This window comes from Sylvia atricapilla, chromosome 8 (genome assembly GCF_009819655.1).
Source record: "Sylvia atricapilla isolate bSylAtr1 chromosome 8, bSylAtr1.pri, whole genome shotgun sequence".
Lineage (NCBI taxonomy): Eukaryota > Metazoa > Chordata > Aves > Passeriformes > Sylviidae > Sylvia > Sylvia atricapilla.
Genome location: NC_089147.1, coordinates 6826065 through 6849502, shown reverse-complemented (window position 1 = coordinate 6849502; position 23438 = coordinate 6826065). Strand labels below are relative to the sequence as shown.

General features: G+C 37.5%; 1 protein-coding gene across 1 annotated transcript in view; it reads right to left on the bottom strand.

Moving 5' to 3' along the window:
* Window positions 1-23438, bottom strand: part of PDZD8 (PDZ domain containing 8) — a 52987-nt gene that overhangs the window by 14560 nt on the left and 14989 nt on the right. Inside the window, exons 2-3 of the mRNA XM_066323512.1 lie at window positions 20770-20892; window positions 16638-16740 (exon numbers count right to left, since the gene is read on the bottom strand). Coding sequence (XP_066179609.1) covers window positions 16638-16740; window positions 20770-20892 — 226 coding nt within the window. The remainder of the gene's footprint in view (window positions 1-16637; window positions 16741-20769; window positions 20893-23438) is intronic.

Below are 23438 nucleotides of genomic sequence, written 5' to 3'. Positions count from 1 at the left end.
TTCTTTAAGTGCTCTGACATCCTTTTAGTGTTTATTAAACCCAACTTTGATGATTTCCTTTGGCTCTGAAGAAATGGAAAATCTAATTTTTTTCCTACTGTTATACCACCATATAAGCCTTTGATAGGTAAAAGGCTTCCTCCAATATTGCTTAAGCATTACTTGATCATCATATAAATATTTTGTGCAAAACTCCAGTAGTCTGGTAAGAAATACTGAAATAATGTTATTAAGTTCATTAATAATACCATGTGTGACATCAAACCAATAAAAACTTTACCTTCTTATGAATCACTGCATTGCAAATTACAGACAACAAGATTGATAAGAACCTGTGAGTTTATGCACTGTGAATATGTGCACATGAGAGAGCTCAACACAGGGGTTTGTTCATTTCTGAGACAGAAGCAAAAAAACTGGTGAAACATTCAAGTGTATGCATTAAAAGTAAACCTTTTAAAACATATAAGTATCTTGGAAGTATCTAACCAATCGTGGTAAGACAGCTACTATTAATCTTCCTGCAATAAACTCAAAATATTGGACTTTCAGGTAAAGTTCTTTATGATGGAAATAACAGACACAGCGAAGAGTTTTCTCCACACAGAGAAACTGCTTGGCAATTCTGACTATTGGACCCAGCAGCATTAACTACCTGAATACTGACATGGATACTGCCATCAAAACTAAAAATATGAGAAGTTATTATCCACTGTGATTACAACAACATGCATCACAGATGCTAGTCTCCATGGAAATAAGATATACAATATAATTTATACACACTTAAAAGTAGTAACTCCTAGATTTCAATAATGCGCTTAAAAGTCACATTTTAAAGGGCTTAGAAGTTACTTTTCTGACAGAAAAGCTACACTCTCACAAACAAAGCATTAAGACTGCAAGTAATACAAATTACAGTCTTATAAATAACACAGCCAAAGCAACAGGAACCTCACATACACCCCTAGAACCTCCATAATCCTACAATTTGAAATATCATAGAACTTTAAAGAACAGTTTGTTATTTCTGCAAAAACACACTATCTTCTCGGCAACTGGTACATTTCTCATCAGCATTAATGGCTAGATGGCTATTAAAGCGAAGCACAAGCCTGAATAATACCCTGTGTGACCACTGAGTGTTCAGACTCCCACATTCCCACTGAACTAGCTAAGTCCAAAGGAACTAAAGCAGATGTAGGCAAATGATTCGTGATCTTAACAGCTCTTCAGAGATTAAACAGAAGACCCATCTGTATCAAAATGAAGTTCCTGTTGCATACAAGCCCTAGCCCCACCCTTTGCCCAGTAAAACCAGACCGGCACTTCTCTGAAATTCTATGTTACCATGGCCAGAAGAAATGAGGATTTGTATTTTACTTATTCCAAATAATTGCTGCAAGAAGGCCAAGGTTTTGTATATAATAATCTTTCTGTACCTAGAAAGGCAGCCAAACCACACTGAGTTGTTTTCAATTAAATTCTGGACAAAACGCTGCAGTATAAACACACAACTATACAACCAGTAAAGGTTTCCATGACCATACATCTATTTCTGGTTATTTTGTTGAACACATCACATCAAATCAATTTATTTATGGTTATAGGGCACAAGTCGCTGGCAGGCAGTGAAACAGCAGCTCAATGTCACATCTAATTAGTAGCACCAAGACAACAGCACACCTAGAAATCAGATTTTCATTCTGTTACCCTCGACCACCACTTGTAAAAATTGTGACAACTATTTAACTGAAAATATCTTTACATCAGCTCAGTCAAATACCGACAATTCACTTTGCAAAATAAATCAATACCCAGCTCTATCTCCTGTGCACTTGAAAAATAATCCAGATAATTTTTAATACACATAAAGATCAGTTCCCAACAGATTGAAGGAATGATTTAGAAACAGAATATTAGCTGTAAATTGGAATCCACATACCCACCAGCTTTGCAACCGAGCCTCTAAAAACGCTTCACGAAAATCCAAACATCTGAACTTTTCACAGAATGGATCTTTGTCTGCTGTGTTCTCCCACGCAATCAACGTGACCAGAGTTGCCTAATAAAAAGTAGCATTTCCTTTCCCTATAGTCAGCTATCTGAACGACAAGAAAACAATTTGTGTAACTGTGTCTTCTCCAGAAACCAATTTTAGATCTCAAACCACTAACACTGAAGCACATAAAAGAGCTAAAAAGAAATATTCTTCCAAAAACAGCTTACTAGGAGTAAACCCAAAAAAAGTTACAAGAGAAGCAGAACACTACCCACAGTTGAAGTAAAAGTTCATTCTTTTTGACCTTTTTTTTTTTCTTTTTTTCTTTTTCCAGTATCTTCTGGCTCAGGGAAGTAATATATACCAGGTCCTCATCTCCCTTTTGTAAGGTAAGTGAAAGAACGAATAGGAAATTATGTCAAGCTTAAAAACTTCTTTTACTTCAGCACTCACTATAAGTTCATACATTCTGGTTTTATGCTCTGTTATTTTTAAATTAGCAACATATTTTATTGATAGTTGGTGAAATATATATGAAAAATACCCACAGGATTTCATAAAGCAACGTCTTTCTACTTTCCTTTTCCCCTTCTCTCTTCTGTCACCAGGAACAGAGCTTTGCTTGGGACTGTGACCAATTACCTCTTCCAAAGAGTTCAGAACTCACTCATTAAATTCAAAATTGAACAAAGGATTAGTCAATACCGTACAAGGCTTGAGAAAGAAATCTAACTTTAAATAAAAGCCATACTGAGGAAGGTAGGAATAATTCAGCTTAATAATTTCAATGACCATTACTATAAAAGAAAAAGAAATATGCATCCAAGAAGTTGATGAAAACTTGTGAAGTAACTTGAATACTTGATTCAGACCATAGTAATACACTTTTTTCATCATCACCGTAAGGGCATAGGTGAAACAGCCCAAAAAAGGCATTGTTCATAAATGGCACATTCAGTACTAAGTATTCCAAAGTCTGAGATTTCTCTTTTAAGTGATACTTTTAAAAATATTTCTTTTGAAAGCCTACAGGCTTAAGACATTAGAACTCTATAGAAAAAAGAGGTGCAATGTGGTGAATGGTGAAATACCTCACAGTAAAAAGAAGAGCAAACCCAACAAAATTCCCAACAGCAAAGCTTCAGGATACAAAATTACAAATTTAATCATCAGCTTGCTCCCCATGTTATATAGCCACTTCCCTCACACCAGAGTTCAATATTTTATAACGTCTACAACACACTAAAAAAATCTACCAGAAAAATTATATTCAGTCAGGGTTTAGTGGGGGAAAAACAAAGGAGTAAAAAAAACCTGTGTATATAAAGATGGGAAGGAAAAGGAGATTAGAAATGGAAAAAAAGAAATCAGATCTGGACTGGAAAATTGCAGTTTGTAAATCCACGGCAGCACTATGATGGCAAAACACTTCTAATTTTACCATTCCCATGACCTCTGATTAATAAAACTTAATTAATTCAAATCAACTACCAAGAAACCAATGGATTTACCTTAAAATTGATAATTTTCAATTATTTGTGTTCAGTTTTACATTTCGGCAGAGACATCCATGCATATATTAAAATACATTAAAAAAGGAATTGCCTTTTTTGCATGAAAAAGGAAAGAAAAAAAGACAACTTGGGTGCTAAGAAAGCTAAACTATCAATACTTTATTTTTTTACTTAGGAGTTATAAAAATAATGAATAAACAAGTGTGTTCATCATGCACAGCTTACCCTTCATCATGAACTCCTGAAGTCCACAAAACCAGCCTGTGATTTGGATATTTTCATACAATTTGATCAAGAGCATTGCAAAGTAATTAAACCTCAGGTAAATCCACACTATTAACTCAAACAAACATCAAAATTAACTGTAATTTAGATGCTTTCAGCAGAAGCACCACTGATTTTTTACCATTTTCATAAAAGGGCACATTTCTAAGTTGAAACAGTATTTTGCATAGAAAGCAATCCAAGGTTAAAAATGGCATGCAAGGATCATAGTCTGAACATAATGATAACATCCACTAATGAGTTGTTAATAATTATTGGAAGAGCTATGGTTTTATTACACAGAGAGTGAAGTGCTTGCTACCACGGAGAATATCAGCTTTTTTGCAGGCCCTTCTCCAGGGCAGCTGCCAGAGCTGTGGTCACAGGGGTGAAGCCAGCCCTGCTAGGGACAAGTGGCAATGGTGGCAAGATGCACCCATCCCAAAGGTGAGTGGAGAGGGACAGGGTGGTCCCACAGCAGCACCCATGGACACCCATGGCAGCAGGAGGCTCCTGACAGCCAGGCTGCCCTGCTGGGGACTGTCCCTGCTCTGGGGGGACCTGACACCCACTCACCCCACGGAAACCCTGAGCTTTTCACCCGGGCTTGCTGCAGCTTCCTGCAGAGCACTCGCCAGGTTTCATAACCCAACATCTTTTTATTCCCCTTTCCTGCTTCTCTCCTCTGCCACCAGAAACCCAGCTTGCATGGGATGTGGCAAATTACCTTCCCCAAAGAATTCACAACTCGCTCATTTAATTGAAAATTGAACAAAGAATTTGTCAACACCATAAAATGCCTGAGAAATAAATACAACTTATAAAACCTCACACAAATAGTGAAGCTCTGAGGACACTGATGAGGACTGGAGCCAAGCTAGGCCAACTTCTTGGTTAAGTCTCTGCCTGGATAAACAACTTTTTTTCCAACAGAAGTTCAAACTCTATGTTACAAATAACTGTGCTTAAAAAAAAAAAAAAGGGAAAAAAAACCCCCATAATAAACAAAACAATCCCAAAGCAGTATACAGACATTCAGAAGTATCAAAAAATGAGATATGGCTAAATTAACACAAAGATGAAACATTTCCAATGAGCACTGAGACACTTCAAAATGGATATCAGTGATGCCTCCATATTTCAGTGATACTTACTCAGTTGACATACCAACCATAAAGCAGTGTGGCTAAAATACGATTTTCTGAAATTCTTAAATAACAAAAAATTGCACTACTAACAATAACCAAATAAGAATAAACCTGTACACTAGGCAAGACCCCTAGCCAAAATTCACATAGTACAGAGTATTCAAGATAAATGGGAGCAATACTCAAAAAATAGAACTAAAGATACGCTGGGAAAGACAAACTCAAAAAAGTTTGTCTGCATCTACAATGCACTCCTGCACATTTTGCATTTCAGCTACACTCTCTTACAGAAGGCATTGCTTTAAAGTATTTCTGACCAATTGATAGTTACTGGCTGCTATTCCTTCCTTAATAAATGCATGACACCTACAGATTCATGAAAAGAAGACTGTACACTTCAAGTTCATGACTCATTTGCAGAATTTTTGCTTTTCAGTAATGACAAATTAACCACTGCTCTCCTATTCTGGGTTTATGCTGCTGCCTCAAGAGAAATTCCACTTAAAAACAATTAAATCAGTTCTACTGAGAGCAGAAATTTATACTCTTGCACTTTGCATTTGTCAATACATAATACTTGAAGCTTACCTAATAATCTGTAGAACTGCTAGACACCAGCCACCAAGAAAGCACACAGCAAGAAAAAAAGAATCCAGCTTTCAAAAGGAAGAAGAATCTCTTTCAGAAGCTGGTTGGTACGCTACTCCCCAGTGAAATGTAAAAATAAAAAATAAGAAAGACTGCCAAGTTTCAGTGTCAAAGATTTATTTCTGATATAGACAGAAGAAAGAGAATGGAATTTGCTCACACCTCTCCTGTATTACCAGAGATTTACTGAAGAGGAGGCCCAGGATAAAATCTGTCAAGACCCATGCAGCATTTTTCCCTACACTGTTCTTCCTTTAGCCACAGCAGCATTCCTTGAGTCCTTTCTATTGGAGATTTAAAATATGGACCGCAGAGTACATATTTTAAAGAAGAGTTATATACCAGGTTGAGGATTTGGCAAAATCAAAAAAGAACACTTTGCTCCACTAAATTATTTCTGAATGTGCAGCAAAGTGTGCATTGTGTTCAGGACACATTTCCAGTGCCTTTATAAGTTACTACTTCCATCTGTTAAAACAAATTCAGAAATAAAAACTAATCTCTGCAGAAGTAAATTTTTTCTTCTTAGTGAGAATCAGGTTCTTAATTTTCTGGTAAATCTCAATTTATTTTCATTACAATTACTAGATATGAGGGAATGTTGCTTTAACGACCTGTCATAAAATCTGTTCTTCTTAGCAGCTATTTTTTAAGCTTGAGAATTAATTACAACTCTTGGTTACCTCAATCATATCCAGTCAAGACTCTTGGTACCTCACCCACAACACATGGGTTGGCAAAAATCTGAATGCCTCTGCTCAAAACAGCAGTAAGAGTTTGCTCCTAGTTATTACAAACATTTTTAGAATATTTCCTATTTCAGATTCTCTTCCAAAAGCGAAAGCTTTGAGAAGTCCAGTGGAAACACAAATGTTTATCAAGATTGGCAAAAAAAATAGTTTAAAAAATGAATTCTTTTCTCAGATATTGTTTTGCAGTGAGTAAAAATCCATCATAGATATTCCCATGTTTTGGTTAAGCACCCATTGTAGCCAAAATTAAGAAGTTTAATATTACTTTCTCTCTCCAGCAGATCTGCACCTCAGATGCAATCTTGATGCAATTAAATTAAGAGTTTTTTTGGCTAAAACTATCTCCAGCCTGGACTGCCTGCTACACAAAGAAAGTTTATTCCATCTGAAGCCATCCCTACAGATATAGTCTTAGGCCAGTCTGAAGACTAAATCAGTCTTTTTGTGAATTATTTTTATTCAGCTAGCTGAAATTAGATAGCTCTGCTGCCCTCCCCTCCCTCTGTAACAGCATCGTCTGTCACTTTAGCCAAAGTGAAAATACAATTTGAAGAAAAAATACAACTTGATTTTTTATCAATGAGTCTGGTTGTGCTCAGGAAGAGAGTGTGAGCCAGCTTGGCACTGACCTGGCTGGGACCAGATTACTTCCAGAAGTCCCTTCCATTCTAAATTACTGACTTGACTCAAACAGATACCTTGTCCAGATACCATTTTAATCTTGTTTTGGACTACACATATATATATATATTTATAAAGAAATGCCTAGAATCAAGCCAATTTTTCTGCTGAATGTTTCTGATAGCACAACCACATATTTCCTGGGAGTTTCTCAAACCTGTAAATAACATACATTAATCAGACACTTTAAAGGTTCCACACTAAGCCAAATATTCACAGCTATAGTGTTACTCTTCTCCTACTTCCTCTGCTCTCTGTTTATGCAGCTGAGCTGGTGCAGGTTTTTATCACTGCACATGGCCTCTTGCACCAAGCTGACAGTCACTCTTTGCTCTTCCTTACTGCTGTGCACAGCCACAGCTCTTCAGTTCAGCCGTGTGCTCCCGAGGCAGAGCATGGTCCCCACCTCCTGTGCTTTGATTTGCATTAGAAAGTGCCGGTGCTCCTGGAGCACACCAAGTGCATTCCCTGCAGAGGAAGCTGCACCGGTGTGTGATTAGCACAGCAGTGCTAATCCTGATGTGAGTATTCTCCAGGAGGACAGAGCAGAGGCAGAGCCCAGCAAGACCTCCAGGACTGTGGTGAGGAAGTGCTGCCCTCAGCCCCGAGGCTGTAGTGGCTCTAACAGGGGCAGCCTAAGCACTCTGCTGTCCACTCTGCTTGCAAAATGCACATCTGTTCTCCAAACTTGCATTTATTTATATGTACATATCCATAGAGAGAACTTGATCTACAGTCTATACATCAGTCTTGAATTCAAAAACAGAGTAATTGCCGTATTGGTGTGTTTCACAGTCCACAAGAACAGACCATACAGCTCAAACAGAACTGGACTCCACATTTCACAGAAATACCGTGCCACCGAACGGCAGTTTGTGACTTAAGCAAGTTATTTGTTGTACGCTTAACTAGTCCAATGAAATCCTACCATAAATGTGCATCTGTTTTGAACCAGTGGAACTCACTGGTTTGAAATGGGGAGATTTACTGTGGAGATGAACCACATGTTTGTTTGCATTAGAAGTTCTGAACACTGTAATCCTATGCTCCCTTCCCATTGTTATGTAAAGTGGTTGGTTTTAGTTTACAAGCTGCCGTACAGACTATTCCTGATACATTTCCACAGATGTGTGATTTAACTACTGTGGAACCTAGAAACAGATTTCTGCAATTGCTCTCTAAACATCAACTTTGCTATTTCTTGACTGCTGATGAACTTAAGGTAAGTTAATTCCAGTTTCTCAAGGGTCACTTATTGTATTTGCAATTACCTACATTTTTAAATGCATAGTCAACTTGTTACCCATCAGACTTTCAGGTATATTTAACTGAAGTAGAGCAACTGATGTTTTTCATTATATATATATTTATTAAGTGCATGTACTTATACATATGCACAACTTATACATAAAAAGTGCATATGTATAATATATATGCTTTTAGATGGCTTTTATAATAAACAAAGCCCCAACAAGCAAAACACACAAAAAATACTTCTACATATTTGCCTCCAGTTTCTAAAGAATTAAGTTTGTTCTCTTTCCTTCAGCCAAGGAAAATCTAAAGCTTCGATTAACATCAAATGGATCTCAGGGTGCATAGACATTATATTTGTTCCAAATATAAAATGGAAAGGGATGACATAAATATAGATCTGAATAGACTGGCTTTTGGTTAAAGCATCTGTGAAGACACTCATAGTTCATAAATTCTATTTATCTCACCAAACTCTGACAGAGACAGCCTTTTACCAGATTGAATTAAGGAAAATGCTCCATTTTCTAATGACGATTTACTCCTGATCACTTCTGATGTGCATGTGGCCTTTGCAGAGCATCACTCTGCTCCCTCTAACCTTAATACACCAGGTGACCTTTTAGTCATTTCATTTGCATGACGGGAATTGGCAATTCCAGCTTTGATCCCCAAGGCTTTTCCAGGACAATTGCTGTGCTGCCCACTCACATTATTCTCTTACTGCTCTCTGCTGCCATTACAGAGCTCTGGGAGAACATGCACTGCATTTGCCTCACAAAATGTTTGCTTATACATTTTCTTAAATTATGGAGACTATTTTTAAGATGCTTGCTCACCATTAAGAATCACTTAGCTTGCACTGATAATTTTGTCTTAACATTCACTTTTGCCTACAAAGTGGGATTCCACTCCTGCTATTCAAAAGACGTAACACAGCCACAGTAACTGGTAATGCAGTAACCAGTGAGAATTATAACAATGTAAATACACCACTGTTCTCATTCACTCTGTGTGGCCTCCATGTGTTGAGCTCCACCGCACCTAGAGGAGACTTGTAACACTGAGACAGGCACCTAATGTCTGGTTCAGCTTTTGACTGCAGAGGGAGAAAGAAGGAAAAAATATAAACAGTCGTTTTGAGATAATGTTCAGTTAAATAATTATATTCTAGGAAGGCAAGATGTGACACATGTAACAACACTGCATTACCTTGAGTCCAAGAATCTGAACTACTTAGAGCATTTGACTTCATAACAAGAGTTAGAATACATTAGAGTGTACTCAGAATAAGGAATTCTTCTCACAAAATTAAAGGCTTTCTGTGCAGTCACTCAGTACATTTTATGCCTGTATTTTGACACTTGAACCACAAAATTTAAAATGACTAGACATTAACTAACTATTTGTGGTGTATGAAAATTCATTTCTATCCTACTGAAGGGCATCAGATACATACAGTAAAAAATGGTGGTTTTATTAGTTAAATAATTAACATAAATAATTATTTTATAGTTATTAATTAAGGATATTTAAAAAACCTCCATTCCAAACTTCCTGGTATGCAACCTGATGATGCTTTTGTTTAAGCTAATGTAATTGCCAGTCTAAACAAAAAAATAGGAACCAGAACCGAGCAGCTGAGATATTTTGTATGGTCTTCTCAGCAGTTACTAACATGCACCAAAGTCTATAAAGAGGTGAGATGTTTAAACTCAGAAGCAAGGAGAATCTCAGATTCCTGAAGGGCAGAAGTTAAACATCAGCTGTTCTGTGGCAACTACAAGGACTTGCCTATCCTTTGACAGTCTGTAGAAACTCCAGTGTAATTTTCTCTTCCTTAACTGCAAGATGAACTTCCAGATGATGAACTACTTGTGGCAGTAACACTCAGACAAGATCCCACTGAGCAACTCGCAGTCAGGGAAGAACAACTCTGCAACTCCGTCCTGTCAAACCCGCACACATCTCACACAGATTTTGGGAGATGACTGGTTTTAGGAGAGTTTGTGAGCACCTAGTGCCAGTACCTTGCTATTTCATAACAAGTATTTTTACACACGGCCACAGGCCTCTTTCCCACAACTTTTTACCCACTCTGGGCTTTCTCTCTGGAAAACGCTGCTGTTCAGTAATTACACATTCAAGCACAGACTCCTCTCCAGTATTTTGGGAGACTTGACATAACTGTTCATCAATGGAAGGAAAACAGCTGTCAACCTGCCCAACTTGATGAGGTCTTGATGTGGTAGGGAAACATTGCAATATCACTAAAATCCACACAGATAAGTAAACTCGCTCTAATCTAGCTACTACCTCCTGAGTAAAAACAGATCCTAGTCTCTCAATCTGAAAAGAAAAAAACCTATGTTAGGAAAAGGCTAACTATTATAAGGTTATCAGAGAAAAAAATATTTTTAAAGTAAACTGGAGGGTTGAAGAGGAAAACAAACTACAAACCAATGAGAATAAAACCAGCTTACTTCTCCAAAGGTGGCTGTAGATACCTGTGTTTAAATAAGCCCATCCCCTTCCACTTCAGCCATGCGAGGCAGCCTCCAACCCGAGCTGCCAGCTCATCTGGCCATGCAACTTTGCAATAGGATGTAAGGAAATAATTTAAAAAGTCATTCCAGAAATACTGAATTACCCAGAAACCACTTTGTGTACTCTGGTCAATAAAACACTGTTATCTCTCTTACAATAAGCCATACTGTTTATACAAACAAAGTTAGCTTTCATGCATCAGCCATCTATTTATTTAGCAAGATCAGCTATCACTGTAAATCAATTTCCTCACAAATGAGCAAGACAGCTGCTGTAAAACCTACTTAAACCTCTTTACTGCATTCAGTATTTGGACATGCTGCAGAGCAGGGAACAAGAATAGGGAAAAAAAAATAGTCACCAGCACCACATCCTGGTGACACTCTCAAAGAGTCTTTACTTTTACAAGCATTTCTAAGGGAAAGTATAATTAACTGTTTACTTCATAGTTACAGATCTTTAAATAAGAACCAGTACATTAAAAAGTATGACAAGAAAAGGTTACAACTGCCAGTCAAACTGGGTACTATCAGGATGACGCATAAAATAGTCAACTCAAAGGTAACTCATAGAATCTCTACTACAGGTTGCCTATTACATGCATAAAAACATAGCTAAAATGAGTATTTTTTTTCATATCAGTTCTGCAAAAAGCACTAAAAGAACAGATCTAATCCTTGAATAAACCTGAAGTTTCATGTAACTTTTGTCCTAGAATAGTCACACAGAAAATTCTTACTAAGGACAATTCATCCAGCATAACCAACTAAAAGGCTGCAGCCTCTTTCATGACTCTGTGACTAATCAGGAGGTCACTGCCATGTTTTTCACACCTTGCAAAATACCAGCTTAGAAGACCTCAGCTGGATAGACAGTACATGGCATCTGCAACATAACTTGGCTACAAAATCTAATGGAGATTTCAACTGGAATTAGGTGGCTACCAAACCAAACTTAATTCACTAGACAAGACAAGTATCTGTTTCTAGAACTCCTCCTAAATCCAAGGACCATGAATCAGCTTTGTTGGCAGCTCTCAAAATAAGAGCTGGGGATGAGGAAGTGTAAGAACACAGAGAGCACTAAGCACTGCTCAGCACAGCTTCTTCTCCCTCAAGTTATTTTACCCAATCATCTTTTCATCTACTATTTTAAATGTGAGACTCAGCGAGTCAGATTTGTTGCAAGCAAATGTCTGCAACATTCTAGGTAAAATCACAATGTCAAATTTGGACACAGGGAGGAAAAGGCGCAGGGAAGGGAAGCCCCAGACTTGGATGGACGTGCTACATTTAGTACTGCCTGCTGCCAAATGCCAGAGTGTGGCAAGTTCCATTTTCTGCCTGCCCCAGTGAGAGTGTTCATGCCCAGAATGCAGGATAGGACTGCCCCGATGAGCAGGTAAGAAATACCAGATCAGGCTGTGACTGGGATAATGGCACTGGGTTCTAAAGAACTATCTGACTATACACTGAAATAAACCCCTGTGTCAATGGGCTTTTGGTAGGGTTTTTTTAATGTTCATATTCCACAGTCTCTAAGCAATAAAGAACTACAGTGCATTTTCACAGAAGGTTGTTCATTAAATCACAGTAAAGCTTTCTGAAGCCCCAAGCCAAAAAGCTTAAATGTTTGGGATGAGACTGAAAAAATCCTGATGGCCTTCAAGTTTATTTGAAAGACAGATTACAGAATATTATGTAAGGCACAAATCTCAGAACTATTCCCCATTGTATTTACAAATATTACCAAGTTTTACAAGATCATGAATTTTCATAAAAAGTGACATTTTCAAAAAGCTTTTCTTGCTTTAATCCTCCTTCTTTCTTTTGATAGGATTAAATGCTGAAATGGCAGGCTGTTAAATAAGCACAGTGAAATGCCAACTGTGAGGCATTTAACTCCATGTATTCACAAATTAACATTTCACAGTTGCTTTAAATTTTGACATTATAGTTTAGTACCTTCAGGCAACTCATTTCACAAAGTGTTGGATTTGATTTACATTATTTTTCATTTTAGATTCATATATTATGGTACTGGAATACCTTGAAGTTCCCCTTAATCCCTGATAAAAGAAATTTAGTTTCATGAAAAGCTGAGAAATATTACTCTTTTTTTCATAGTGCAAGATTGAAAGATGGTGTTATAGGTCCTCCCCTTGTGTTACTCCAGTGCTGACCACAATGTTCAGAATGAACTGGAGAAAACATCAAGCAGTGCTCATAAAAAAGCACTGGGATGCTTATCTTAATTCTTTAATTCTTTCTATTATTAGATTACTTCAGGAGATATTTGTGTGCTTCTGAGACAACTGCTGCAAGAGTGAATCCTATGAGATACCAGATGTGCTGTTTTAAATGGAAATTTTTACTTTGCAGAACATGAAATGCAGTTTCAGTATTGATAAAGTTAATATTTATAGAAGGGTATAAAAAAAATTGTAATTAATAACCCTGCCAACAATAAAAAAGCCCTAGTACTTACTGCCTGTAGAAGTAAGAAACTGGAGAAATATGAACTCCTGGCTATTCTTACAGTACCACCTCAGAAAACATACTTGACACCAAAGTTTAAAGGTGTTCCCTCATATTTTCCTTGGGTTATGTAACTTATTTCAAGATCAGTAATGGTTCTCTCATGCTCCTGAATTTCTATAAAAAGGACTTTAAAAGAAAACTTGGAACAGACACATTTTTGGTGTGCAGTTGAAAAGTTCTCCCCATTACTTCCTATTCTTACAACTAGTAAAAAGCACAAACCATTTACAGTTTACATATGTTTTCTGGGTATAAGACAACTTCTAGAAAACTACTTTATCAGAAAAATCAGTATGTAGATAAAAGAAACATGACTACAAAGATCTTCAGAGCAGTTTATCACAAGATTCTCACTTCAATACAACTGCACTTTAGAGTCATTCTTCTCCACAGAGGTGGCTGCAGAGAAAAGCACCAGCATCTACAGAGCAGTCAAGGCACTGCAGTCAATGCACAGGGCACTTATGAAGCTACCTTAAGTCTCTGCTACTCATACTTCAAAGTTCATCTCCATGTCCGTTCTTCTGCCAGTTCTGAAGAAAGCAGGCTGTATTTTCCTTTTATACATAAAGAAACTTTGATTTTTGTTGAAATATCATGCTGTTCTTTCACAACACTGCACAGGAAGTGCTGGCACTGATAAAGACACAGCAAGAGGGTAGAGAGGGCCCAGGGTTCACTCAGAACAGATGTGCTCCAAGAGAAAACAGAACAGCTCTTTTTGTTTGTAGAAATCCCTGGTGCTGCTGACTGGCAGTGCAGTGGACATAACCATCCACATTTATGATACAGCCTCCACTTCCTATCAACAAGCATGTACCTCATTATTTAGAGATTTCTCATTATTTAACCATAGAACACCTGTCTGGTAATACAATGCTGCTAATGCTAATTACTACATCCTAGCCATACATCATTTTTACATAGCAATGCACTGATTAATGCTAATTCCAGCAGCACGTACTGCTAATTAAGGTATTTAAAGATGTTTACACGTTTTACATGGGAATGTGCCAAATCACTCTCCAAAGTCTTACTCATGTTTCAGATTTGACAGACATAAGCCTGAGACACCTTTGTATTGTAACAGACACTTCAATAATGCTCCAGAGATATTCAATAACACAGCATCTTTTTTCAAAATCAATTGTGACATCTACTAATGTTCCATAAATTCTGGGATCAGATTAAAGTCTTCCCAAAATTCATTACGAGGCATTAAACCTGTCTAATCTTTGATCACTACTACTAACACAATAAAATGAATGAAAATGTCAGGAAGTTTAGAAAGTTATGAGAAATTTTCTCAGGAACATTGTAGAACGTAGTCTGTCATGCCTTTGTGAGGCTTCTATAAATTAGACTCTGTTAAATCAGAATGTATCTTTTAACTTTTCACTTCAGCTTTGTCTGCTATTTCTCCATCGTTGCTTCTGAAGTTATTATTTCTAACTTTATCTTGAGTAAGTACTGCACATGTGAGCATTAAAATAAGGATTTAATATTAGAAAGATATTAAGTACTGCCATCAGCTGCCTCATGGTTAATATTACATTAGGGCTAATAATCACAATGAAGGATAAAAGTAAACTTTTTATTTTGTTGAGGGCCTTGGAAAATACTCTCACCACTTGGTGAGATGTCCTAACATTTAGTAACTTTAGCTTGCAAATTTAACCGGATTTCTAAGGAAAAGAGGTTTCCATGATTTTACTACATCTGTTGAATATAAATTGAGAACCAAAAAGTAGTTCTGCAAGCTGCTAATTTTCAGTTTCTATATCATCCCACGTACCGAGACTTTCAAAAGCAGGATTTCAAACCAGGCCACCATTCCAGGGGCCTCAAGTTCAGGGCGGTTGGGCACTGAATTCTCCAGTGCCAGCTGAGCTTGAGATGCAGCAACCCAAACTAAGGAGTCTCTGCTCTCTGGCAGTATTTGAACACAATTTGAACACCACAGATGCACAAGAAAATCCTCCCTATATTGCGAGCCAGATTTCCAAAAACTTAGGACTTTTTTTTTTTAATTGCCATTTCATGTAAAAACCTGCCATTTTGCTTTAGATACTGACACAGATGAGTTTTTGAGAGTCTCTCCCTGAGTACTTTTCCACAGTTTGAAAAGAAGCCATTCCACCCTCACTCGTTTACTCCTACTGCCATCTGCTGTCACAAACACATCAGTGCCACGGAGTATGCAGAGAGATTTTCCTCTCCTCTTCTGTTGTTAGAGTGTCAAAGAATGTGTTCTAAACACTGCTACTCAACCTCCAAAAATAATCACAAGCTAATTTGTCTAGAGGAGTGTACTGGTGAATCAACGCCTTGCCACCTTCACTGCCAGAGCATCAACCCTGCAGATCCGTGCATGTTTTCATACACAGTTGTTACCCTTCCTGGCAGTAAGCTGAAAACAAGTATTACAGCATTTGTTACAAGGATTTTAGACCCAATGCAAAGTGAATTTAATGGGGCAAAACTAAATGAGATGTTGAAATTCTGGATTCTTGCTGCCCCAGTGGAAAATGATGCTGGTCTCCAAACATAACTCCAGTCAGATGTAACAGAGGCACAGGCTTAAGTTAGTGGCAATCAGCAGAGGGTAAAATGCAGGACAAGGATTTTTGTTCCAGTGATTTTTTTACATGAAACCAACTGTTAACATGAGGTCTTTTTAAAGCTTTGGGGGGCTTTCTTCAATAAGTACACTACCTATTGCTCAGCACAAGCCAAATTCAATTTGATTACTAACACAATACCCCTCTAATGTAAAACTGAAAGGCTCTTTCATACATCACACCTCTTCTTTGAAGAAATAGAAAAAGGTCATTCTCACCCTCACACACACAAAAAAGGGCAGGCAATCTGCAGGCTGCATGCTGCTCAACTCCTGTTGTCAAGTGCAATAATTAGTAAAACACTACCTTACAATACTGGCCAGGCAGACAGGTGACTCTTACTCAGTGCTTTCTAAACACTGCCCCACCCAAATATAACAGGGCTATAAAATTTATATTTTCCACTATTTGTTTTAATGCAGCTGGGCAGTTGACAGTATATTCAAACCAGGCACAGTTTCAGGCACAGCTGTGAGAACTGAACACAATGTTAACCATACATGGTCATTTGACAGTGGACTAAAAACTAAATAACTGGTCTGCTATGTTTTGGGTTTAGTTTTTTCTCTAATATCACCCATTTGATTGCCTAAAGACACAATTTCTAGACAATATATCAAGAGCATAAGACAAACTGCAATATGCAAAGACACCCTTTTTTTTTACCGTTTTAATAGAACTTCTTGATTTTTCTTCCCAAACATTACTGCTCAGCTCCATTGTGCAATGAACATTTGTTTCTCTTTCATAGGATCCAAACATCAGCAACCTGAAACAGAAAAGCCTGTGGTAAGAACTGTAATACCATTACATATATTCCAGATAACACATTTAACTCCCTATTCTTCATCTATACATTATAACCAGTGTGTATACATAGAAGTCCAGAGAGAACAGATGGCACAGGCACAGCATTACAAAGGAAAGACACTGCCACCCTCTAGTGGAAAACTCCAAAAATGTAACACAATTTTTAGCTAAGGGTTTGTTTTTGGTTGTTTGTTTTTTTTTTTTTTTTTTTTAGTTTACCTTTTTTCCTACAGTGTTTTCAGTGTTTTCCTTTTTTTTTTTTTTTTTTTTTTTTTTTTGGGGGGGGGAGGTGGGGTGGGCAGGGGTTGGTTGGTTTTTAAATAAAGTGTTCAATTCGTATTTTTTCTACAAAGGGCTTTTGTTTTATTTTAAGAAGAGCAAGAATAGCCACCAGAGTCTTCCACTTTAGTCCTAAACATCACAATGTGAAGCGCTTATTGGTTTAAGAGTGCTACTGTAGATTAAGATAGATATACTGCTTATATTTGTATTTCACTTAACTGGGATCCTATTATCTGTGATTTTTGTAACATTTCTAAAAAAGAGTGGTTCTTCATGCATGATACCCTACTCCAGAAGGCTACAAAGTTTTTCAGACAGATATTAGAAAAAAAAAAAAAAAACCCAGACTACAAACTTGAGGCAATAGAACAGCAATCAAGCTGTTCACAGCTTAACTCACAGTAGCTGGAAGCAGATAAATATTTTGGAATAAAAATTTCAAACAAACCTTACTCATTCAAAAGAGCTGTTAGATTTTAATTTCCCCATAAACTTTCTATATACATTTGACAAGCACAGTTTCTAAGCTTTCATCCCAAGTATCTTACTTGTGATTGTGACGTGTTATACAACTCTTTAGATGATACAGACAAAAGCTGTCAGAAAAACATGTCAATTTTCTCTGTTTACCATGACATTGTTAAATAATGTTTCTAGGTTAAATATTTATAATCAAAAAGAGCCTCGTCTTTCAGATGTGGAGATTTGTAGTGAACATACCTTGAAAATTAATTAAAGCTATTGAAGACAACTTTCACCAGTATTTAGAACTAGTAAAATTAAGACAACCCAAGGGTAAACACCTCTCTGTGACCGTTCTCAAATTTGCTTCTGCTCACTTAAACACTCTTCAGGAATTTTTCAGGGGTACTTATGACTCCTCTAAAATATCTATTCCACTGCACTGGATAGAAAAACAAGCACATGAGATAACTCAAAACAGGAATAGAACAAGTTTTATCCAGAACTGCAACATAAGTCAGAAGCAAAACAAAGAGCCATTTTGAGATTCCACCTTACAGTGGGTCAGCAGCACCTGACCTGGTGTAAGGTGAACAAACCCATCATGAAACAGCCAAAGTACACATTGAAATTTTAAAGAGCTCTTCACGTTGGAGTTTGGAGCAAAATTTCCAATTTTAGAAACATAAAGGCAAAATTTTAACTTCCGTTACACTAAGAAAACTTTTGTTTGAACGTTATCTCCATTAATGTGCAAACAAAGGCGCTGTACCCTTCAAGACAGCTGCACATAAAAACTGACATTATTGTATCTTACAGCATATTAAAGAGATATCTATATCCTGCAGATTGAAAAGTGCCCCCTTTATGGCACAGTTTTGGAAGTGTATTCTTGCCTAATAATGTCAGAGTTTATGAGCTTTGTTGCTTTCTTCACAGTGTTTCTTTAAAAAAAGAAGAAACAAAACCAAAATGTAACATAATGTTGCTTTGCTTTTTCCCTTTTCATAAAAGGTTTAAGATAATGACAGATAACAGCATTTTTGCAACAATTAAGTTCTTTAAGGCTATTGCACTTTTTGAAAACTCGAGTTTTTGTGCAGGTTACATAAAGATTGGTAAGACATATTCCTTATTATTTCTTCACACCAAAGTTCCCATCCTTTCATTAGTTTATGAGCAAATTTAATTTTTCTTCCAAGAGCACAACAGCAGAAAATTGCTATGGTCAAGCCTGCAATTAGAAACAAAGTGCAAAAAGTGCAAGTATTTGCATGTGAAGAATATAATTAAATGTTTAATTTAATTAAACAAGCGATTTGTAACACAGAAGAAGTTTGCTAAACATTTTACCACTCTAGTTTCACCACTGATGTCCAGACATAAACAGGAGAAGCAGCAGAACTCTATTACCTGACTAGAGAGAAGAATTCTACTTCCAAATTCTGTAAAGAAGTCAAAGATCATTTACTGTACTGAGAAAATATAAAACCTTCTGGGGCACTGAGCAAAACTGAAAACCACAGAGAAATTCAAGTGATCTTTCATTCTGGGATGAGAATGCAAGAATGAAAAATGTTCAGGTCCCTATGGCAGATGGGAGTGCAAAAGCCATGGACACAGCACACAGCACACACTGGGAATTGTCCCAGCCAACCTTCACACCAGCTCAAAGGGGGCTGGTGGAAAAGGGATATTTGATCACTGTCACTTTTGTGAATATTAATGTTTCTTCTTTCAGTATCCAAATCCTCTATTTCTCTTTCTATCTCTTCAGATGCAAAGAAGGAATCTTTACTCTCTGAGGGACTCTAAGGGCAGCAGTTTAGCTCAAAAAAAGAACAGGACAACTGGAAGATCTGAGGAATTACTGTGGGTGCAACAGTCACATCTCGGCTGAGAACTGTCTGTTGAGACAATTTCCAAGTGTGTGTTGAAAAATTCCAAGCTGCATAAAACACTTGGATTATGTCAGACCTGACAACTCAGCAACTGCATCCTCTCCCAGCCATCTGATAAGCATCTGTGACAGCTGAAAACACTGAGAGTTCAGAATGATGTCAGACTGAGCAATGTGAGTGCTCAGTGCAAAGAAACTCTAGAGCTGATGCTGCTCGGTGTTTCAGATTCAGGAATACAACATTCAAAAGATTACTTTCCAAACCAAGAACAACTGCACACAGAACATGGTGGTCATTTTGGCCCTCAGGATGAAAACAAATGCACCACTGGGCTGAATTTGGAGAATTGCTATGAAGAGAAATCAGAGTTCCCTTACTCAGTACAGTCAAAGGGGAAATGCTCTGGGTGGCCAAGGAAAGCAGTTATTTAATATCCTTGGATCATCCACAAAAAACATCACAAAGATAGGGAGACAGGTAAGCAGGAATTTTATCACAAAAACATAACCACTGCTGCCACCATAGAAGTCTTAGAAGCAGAAAAATATCTTCAGGAAATCCTGACCACTGATAAACCACATCAGTACAGCAAACACAGCTCAAATGGTTGTACAGTGCTGCAGAAAGAAAGTGAAAAGAGAAGTTGTTATGGGAATACAAGCAGTGAAAAGGTTAAAAAAAGAGTCTTTCTGCAAAGCAGTTTAGTTCATACAGAGTACAACTGCACATGACTAGATCAAAGCCTTAGCACTGCTTGGATAAGATCTAACATAAACCAAGAAGCCTGACAAAAAAAACCCCAACAAATCAAGAGCCCACACACCTTTTCTGCAGCTTTAAAGAGAATAATCTCTTCATGAATGAAGGCAATAGACTTTATTTCTTCCTTTCCACTATTTTGTTCAAGACCAAGACAACAATAATGCCTTATAAAAGTGATTTGGATTTATGTAAGACTGAGTGAAACAATTATTTCCTTTTGCTTACATAATACAGCAATATAATTACAACATTTATATTGTCCTGGAAAGAGACTCATAATTTGCTAAGGCAGAAAAGCAAACTAAGCAAATAAGAGGAGGCACAGATTAGCTTGTAACCAGGCAAAATTCAGAAAGGCAAAGAATTGTCCCCAGACAAACCAGAATTGCCTCAGAAAATAACTGCAACACTCATTTATTCATTTTTGCTTCAAGAAAAACACATTTCTTGGTTAGAGTGCAATCCTAACACCAAAGCTGTCACTTGCGTGAATCAGAACTGGCCTACAACTATAATTACTACAAACTGAGGAAAGGGGTCCTTGCTTAGTCAAGAATGAGCAAAAGTGCACAAAAATATACCTTGAACATTCAATTAATGTGACTTTCAGTCGACCTTCTGTCAATAGAATATCCTGTATAGAGAGGTCTCGATCTTCATATTCATGAGATGGCAATACTTGAATTGGAAAAAATGGCTTGAATCTGAAAAATACAGAAGAAACTTCTCTTAATTCAAATTACACAACATGAACACACAAAAATATAAAAAGGTAACAGGACAATAATGAATCTTTAACACTCTAAAAGGAGAAATACTGCCATTCCTACATATCCATTGGTCAAAAGGAATGAATAGGAGCTACTAAAGCTTTTTGAATGCAGCAGACTGGACAACATAAACAAGAATTCTTCACAGGCATAGACTGAGTTACATCTACCAGCACAGATAATTCTGAGAAAGTGAGAAGCTGGTAAAAATCACACAGTATGTTTATGACTGCAAACATGATTTAACACAAGAGTCTTACTGCAGTAAATATCTTACCAGATTTTTAAGTTTTAAGTTTATCTGCATAAACATCACAGCACAGAAAGATGAAAATATGCTATGAACCTAAAGCTTAAATTTTTCATGACAAAGCCATTGGTGCACCCTAATGAACAGTTCATTTTAGTTTCATAGATTGGTTCTTCTCACACTTTTTAAAAAATTAAGTTGCTCTTCTTAGCCAGCCTTCTTGAATGAAAATAAAGATACAGGTATTCTAAACATTTGCCCTTGAGCTTTATTTCCCTCACTGCAGCATGTGATTCACAGAAAAAGCAGTTCATGTTCCAGATAACGTGCATAAAACACCAACTATCTCACCACATAATCCTCTCTCTTTGATTAGAAAATGCTGAGTTATTGTTATAAGCGAAATAGCCGAATCGTTTTATATGAAGAAATTTATTAAAGTCAATTTGGTTACAAAGAAATAAAAAGTCCACCACCAAAATAACAATAAAAACAAAAGAGAGATGCCAAGCCCAGGAGTTGGCACCAGTGAACAAGGTCGGACCAGCGATCTATCTGGCAAACAGTCCTCCCCTGGTTCACGAGAAATTGCCGCTGGAGCCTGGATTTTTATACAGTTTTTGTGCCCTCAGGCTAGACCCAGCGATGGAAATCTCCTCAACTGTCCGGTATGGTGTTATCTATTCTTATCGGCTTGCACTGAATAGTTCTTCCCGGCTTACTGGAAGCCCTTTTGTTTTTCCCTCCCAGTCCGGTGATGCTGTCCAGGTGGCACCAGTAGTCTGGTCAGGGAGTGATGACCGCTCCTTGTCCCCTCCAAAAAGATGTTACTTCGCCCTGTGCCTTCAAGTGCAAATGAAGTCTCTCCCTGAGTTTAAGTTCTGCAATCTGAGTTTTACAAAGGTGGGGGGGGGGTGCTTAGTATATTTACTATATTTAACTTTCAGCACTTTATATAAAATATTATTACAAGCATGAATTAATTCTTAGCCTCCCTCATAAATACCAATCTGGTTTTTCAGTGATAGTGCTGTGGTGTGGGACACAGCCTCGATCTGAGGGAGGAGAGAGGCTGCAGCCCCATCCCAGGGCTCACACACACAGGCAATCCCAACAGCAAGGGCCACAACCCTGCACAAAGAACGGTATCACAGCATCTCTACTAAAGTTTTGGAAAAAAACCCAACCCTCTTACAGGGTACTCCTCCTTTCTGTCTTTATTTATTGCTCTCATTTCCTAGCACTGCCTTGTGCCTTGGTTTCCATCCTCTGCCGCTGCTGCAGCCTCCAGCAGTTATTTGTGTGGAGATTTACAAATCACAGGAGAGGAGCAGCTCAGCCTGCAGGATGTCTCTGCCATTTCATGAGAATGAAGTCTTTCATAACTTCTGTTTGCTCAACCACCAGAGGCATCTGCTTGTCACATTCAGAGATCACAATATGTTCAGGAAACAGTCACATGGAGCTGAACTTAAGAGTTTCAGAAACTCAAATAAATAATTAAGCATCCTTTAACTGTCAGCACACACTTTGGGAGGGAGCTCCATGCTCTGATTCAAGACACTTCGGTTCTGAATGAGCAACAACCACTACAGAGCCATGAGAAAGACATTTCTTTTGTTCTCTTTGTGAATAAACACAACTCAACACTCCAGCTATTTTCCTGAAATCCAATTCAACTTCTAACTTTAATTTGCTTCCAAGTTTCTCCCTCATTAACTCCTTCATGAAGAAAACCATCTTGAAATATGTCACATAAAAATACTCAGTTTTAAAATTATTTTTTTTTTTTAGTCTTCTGCATGAAAAATAAGAGACTATTAAATCACTCTGGCCAGGGTTTAGGAGTACACCACAAACAACTAACTCAAAATATGCCGTGTTCAAATATTAACTGATCTGGTATTTTACTCATAATCTTCCTTTATAGTTCTTGAATTACTAAAGTAATAGCAAGCATCACAAGGGTAGGGAATAAACCACTAAGATGACCCCACCGTTCTGATTCTACAAAACTCCATATCACACCAGGGCCTGGCCACGTCCCCACTCAAATCCACCTCAAGTTTCTCAGTTTAAGCACAAGGAAGAGTTCCCTGTTCCTGTCAGGAATGATTTTACCCCCTCAAAATGCAGACTTAGCTCTGATTTTGCAGAAAATGAAGAGTTAGGCAAGCACACTGGAAAATAATGCCAGGTTTTGAGTGAACAGGTACTTGAAGGTTTGCGG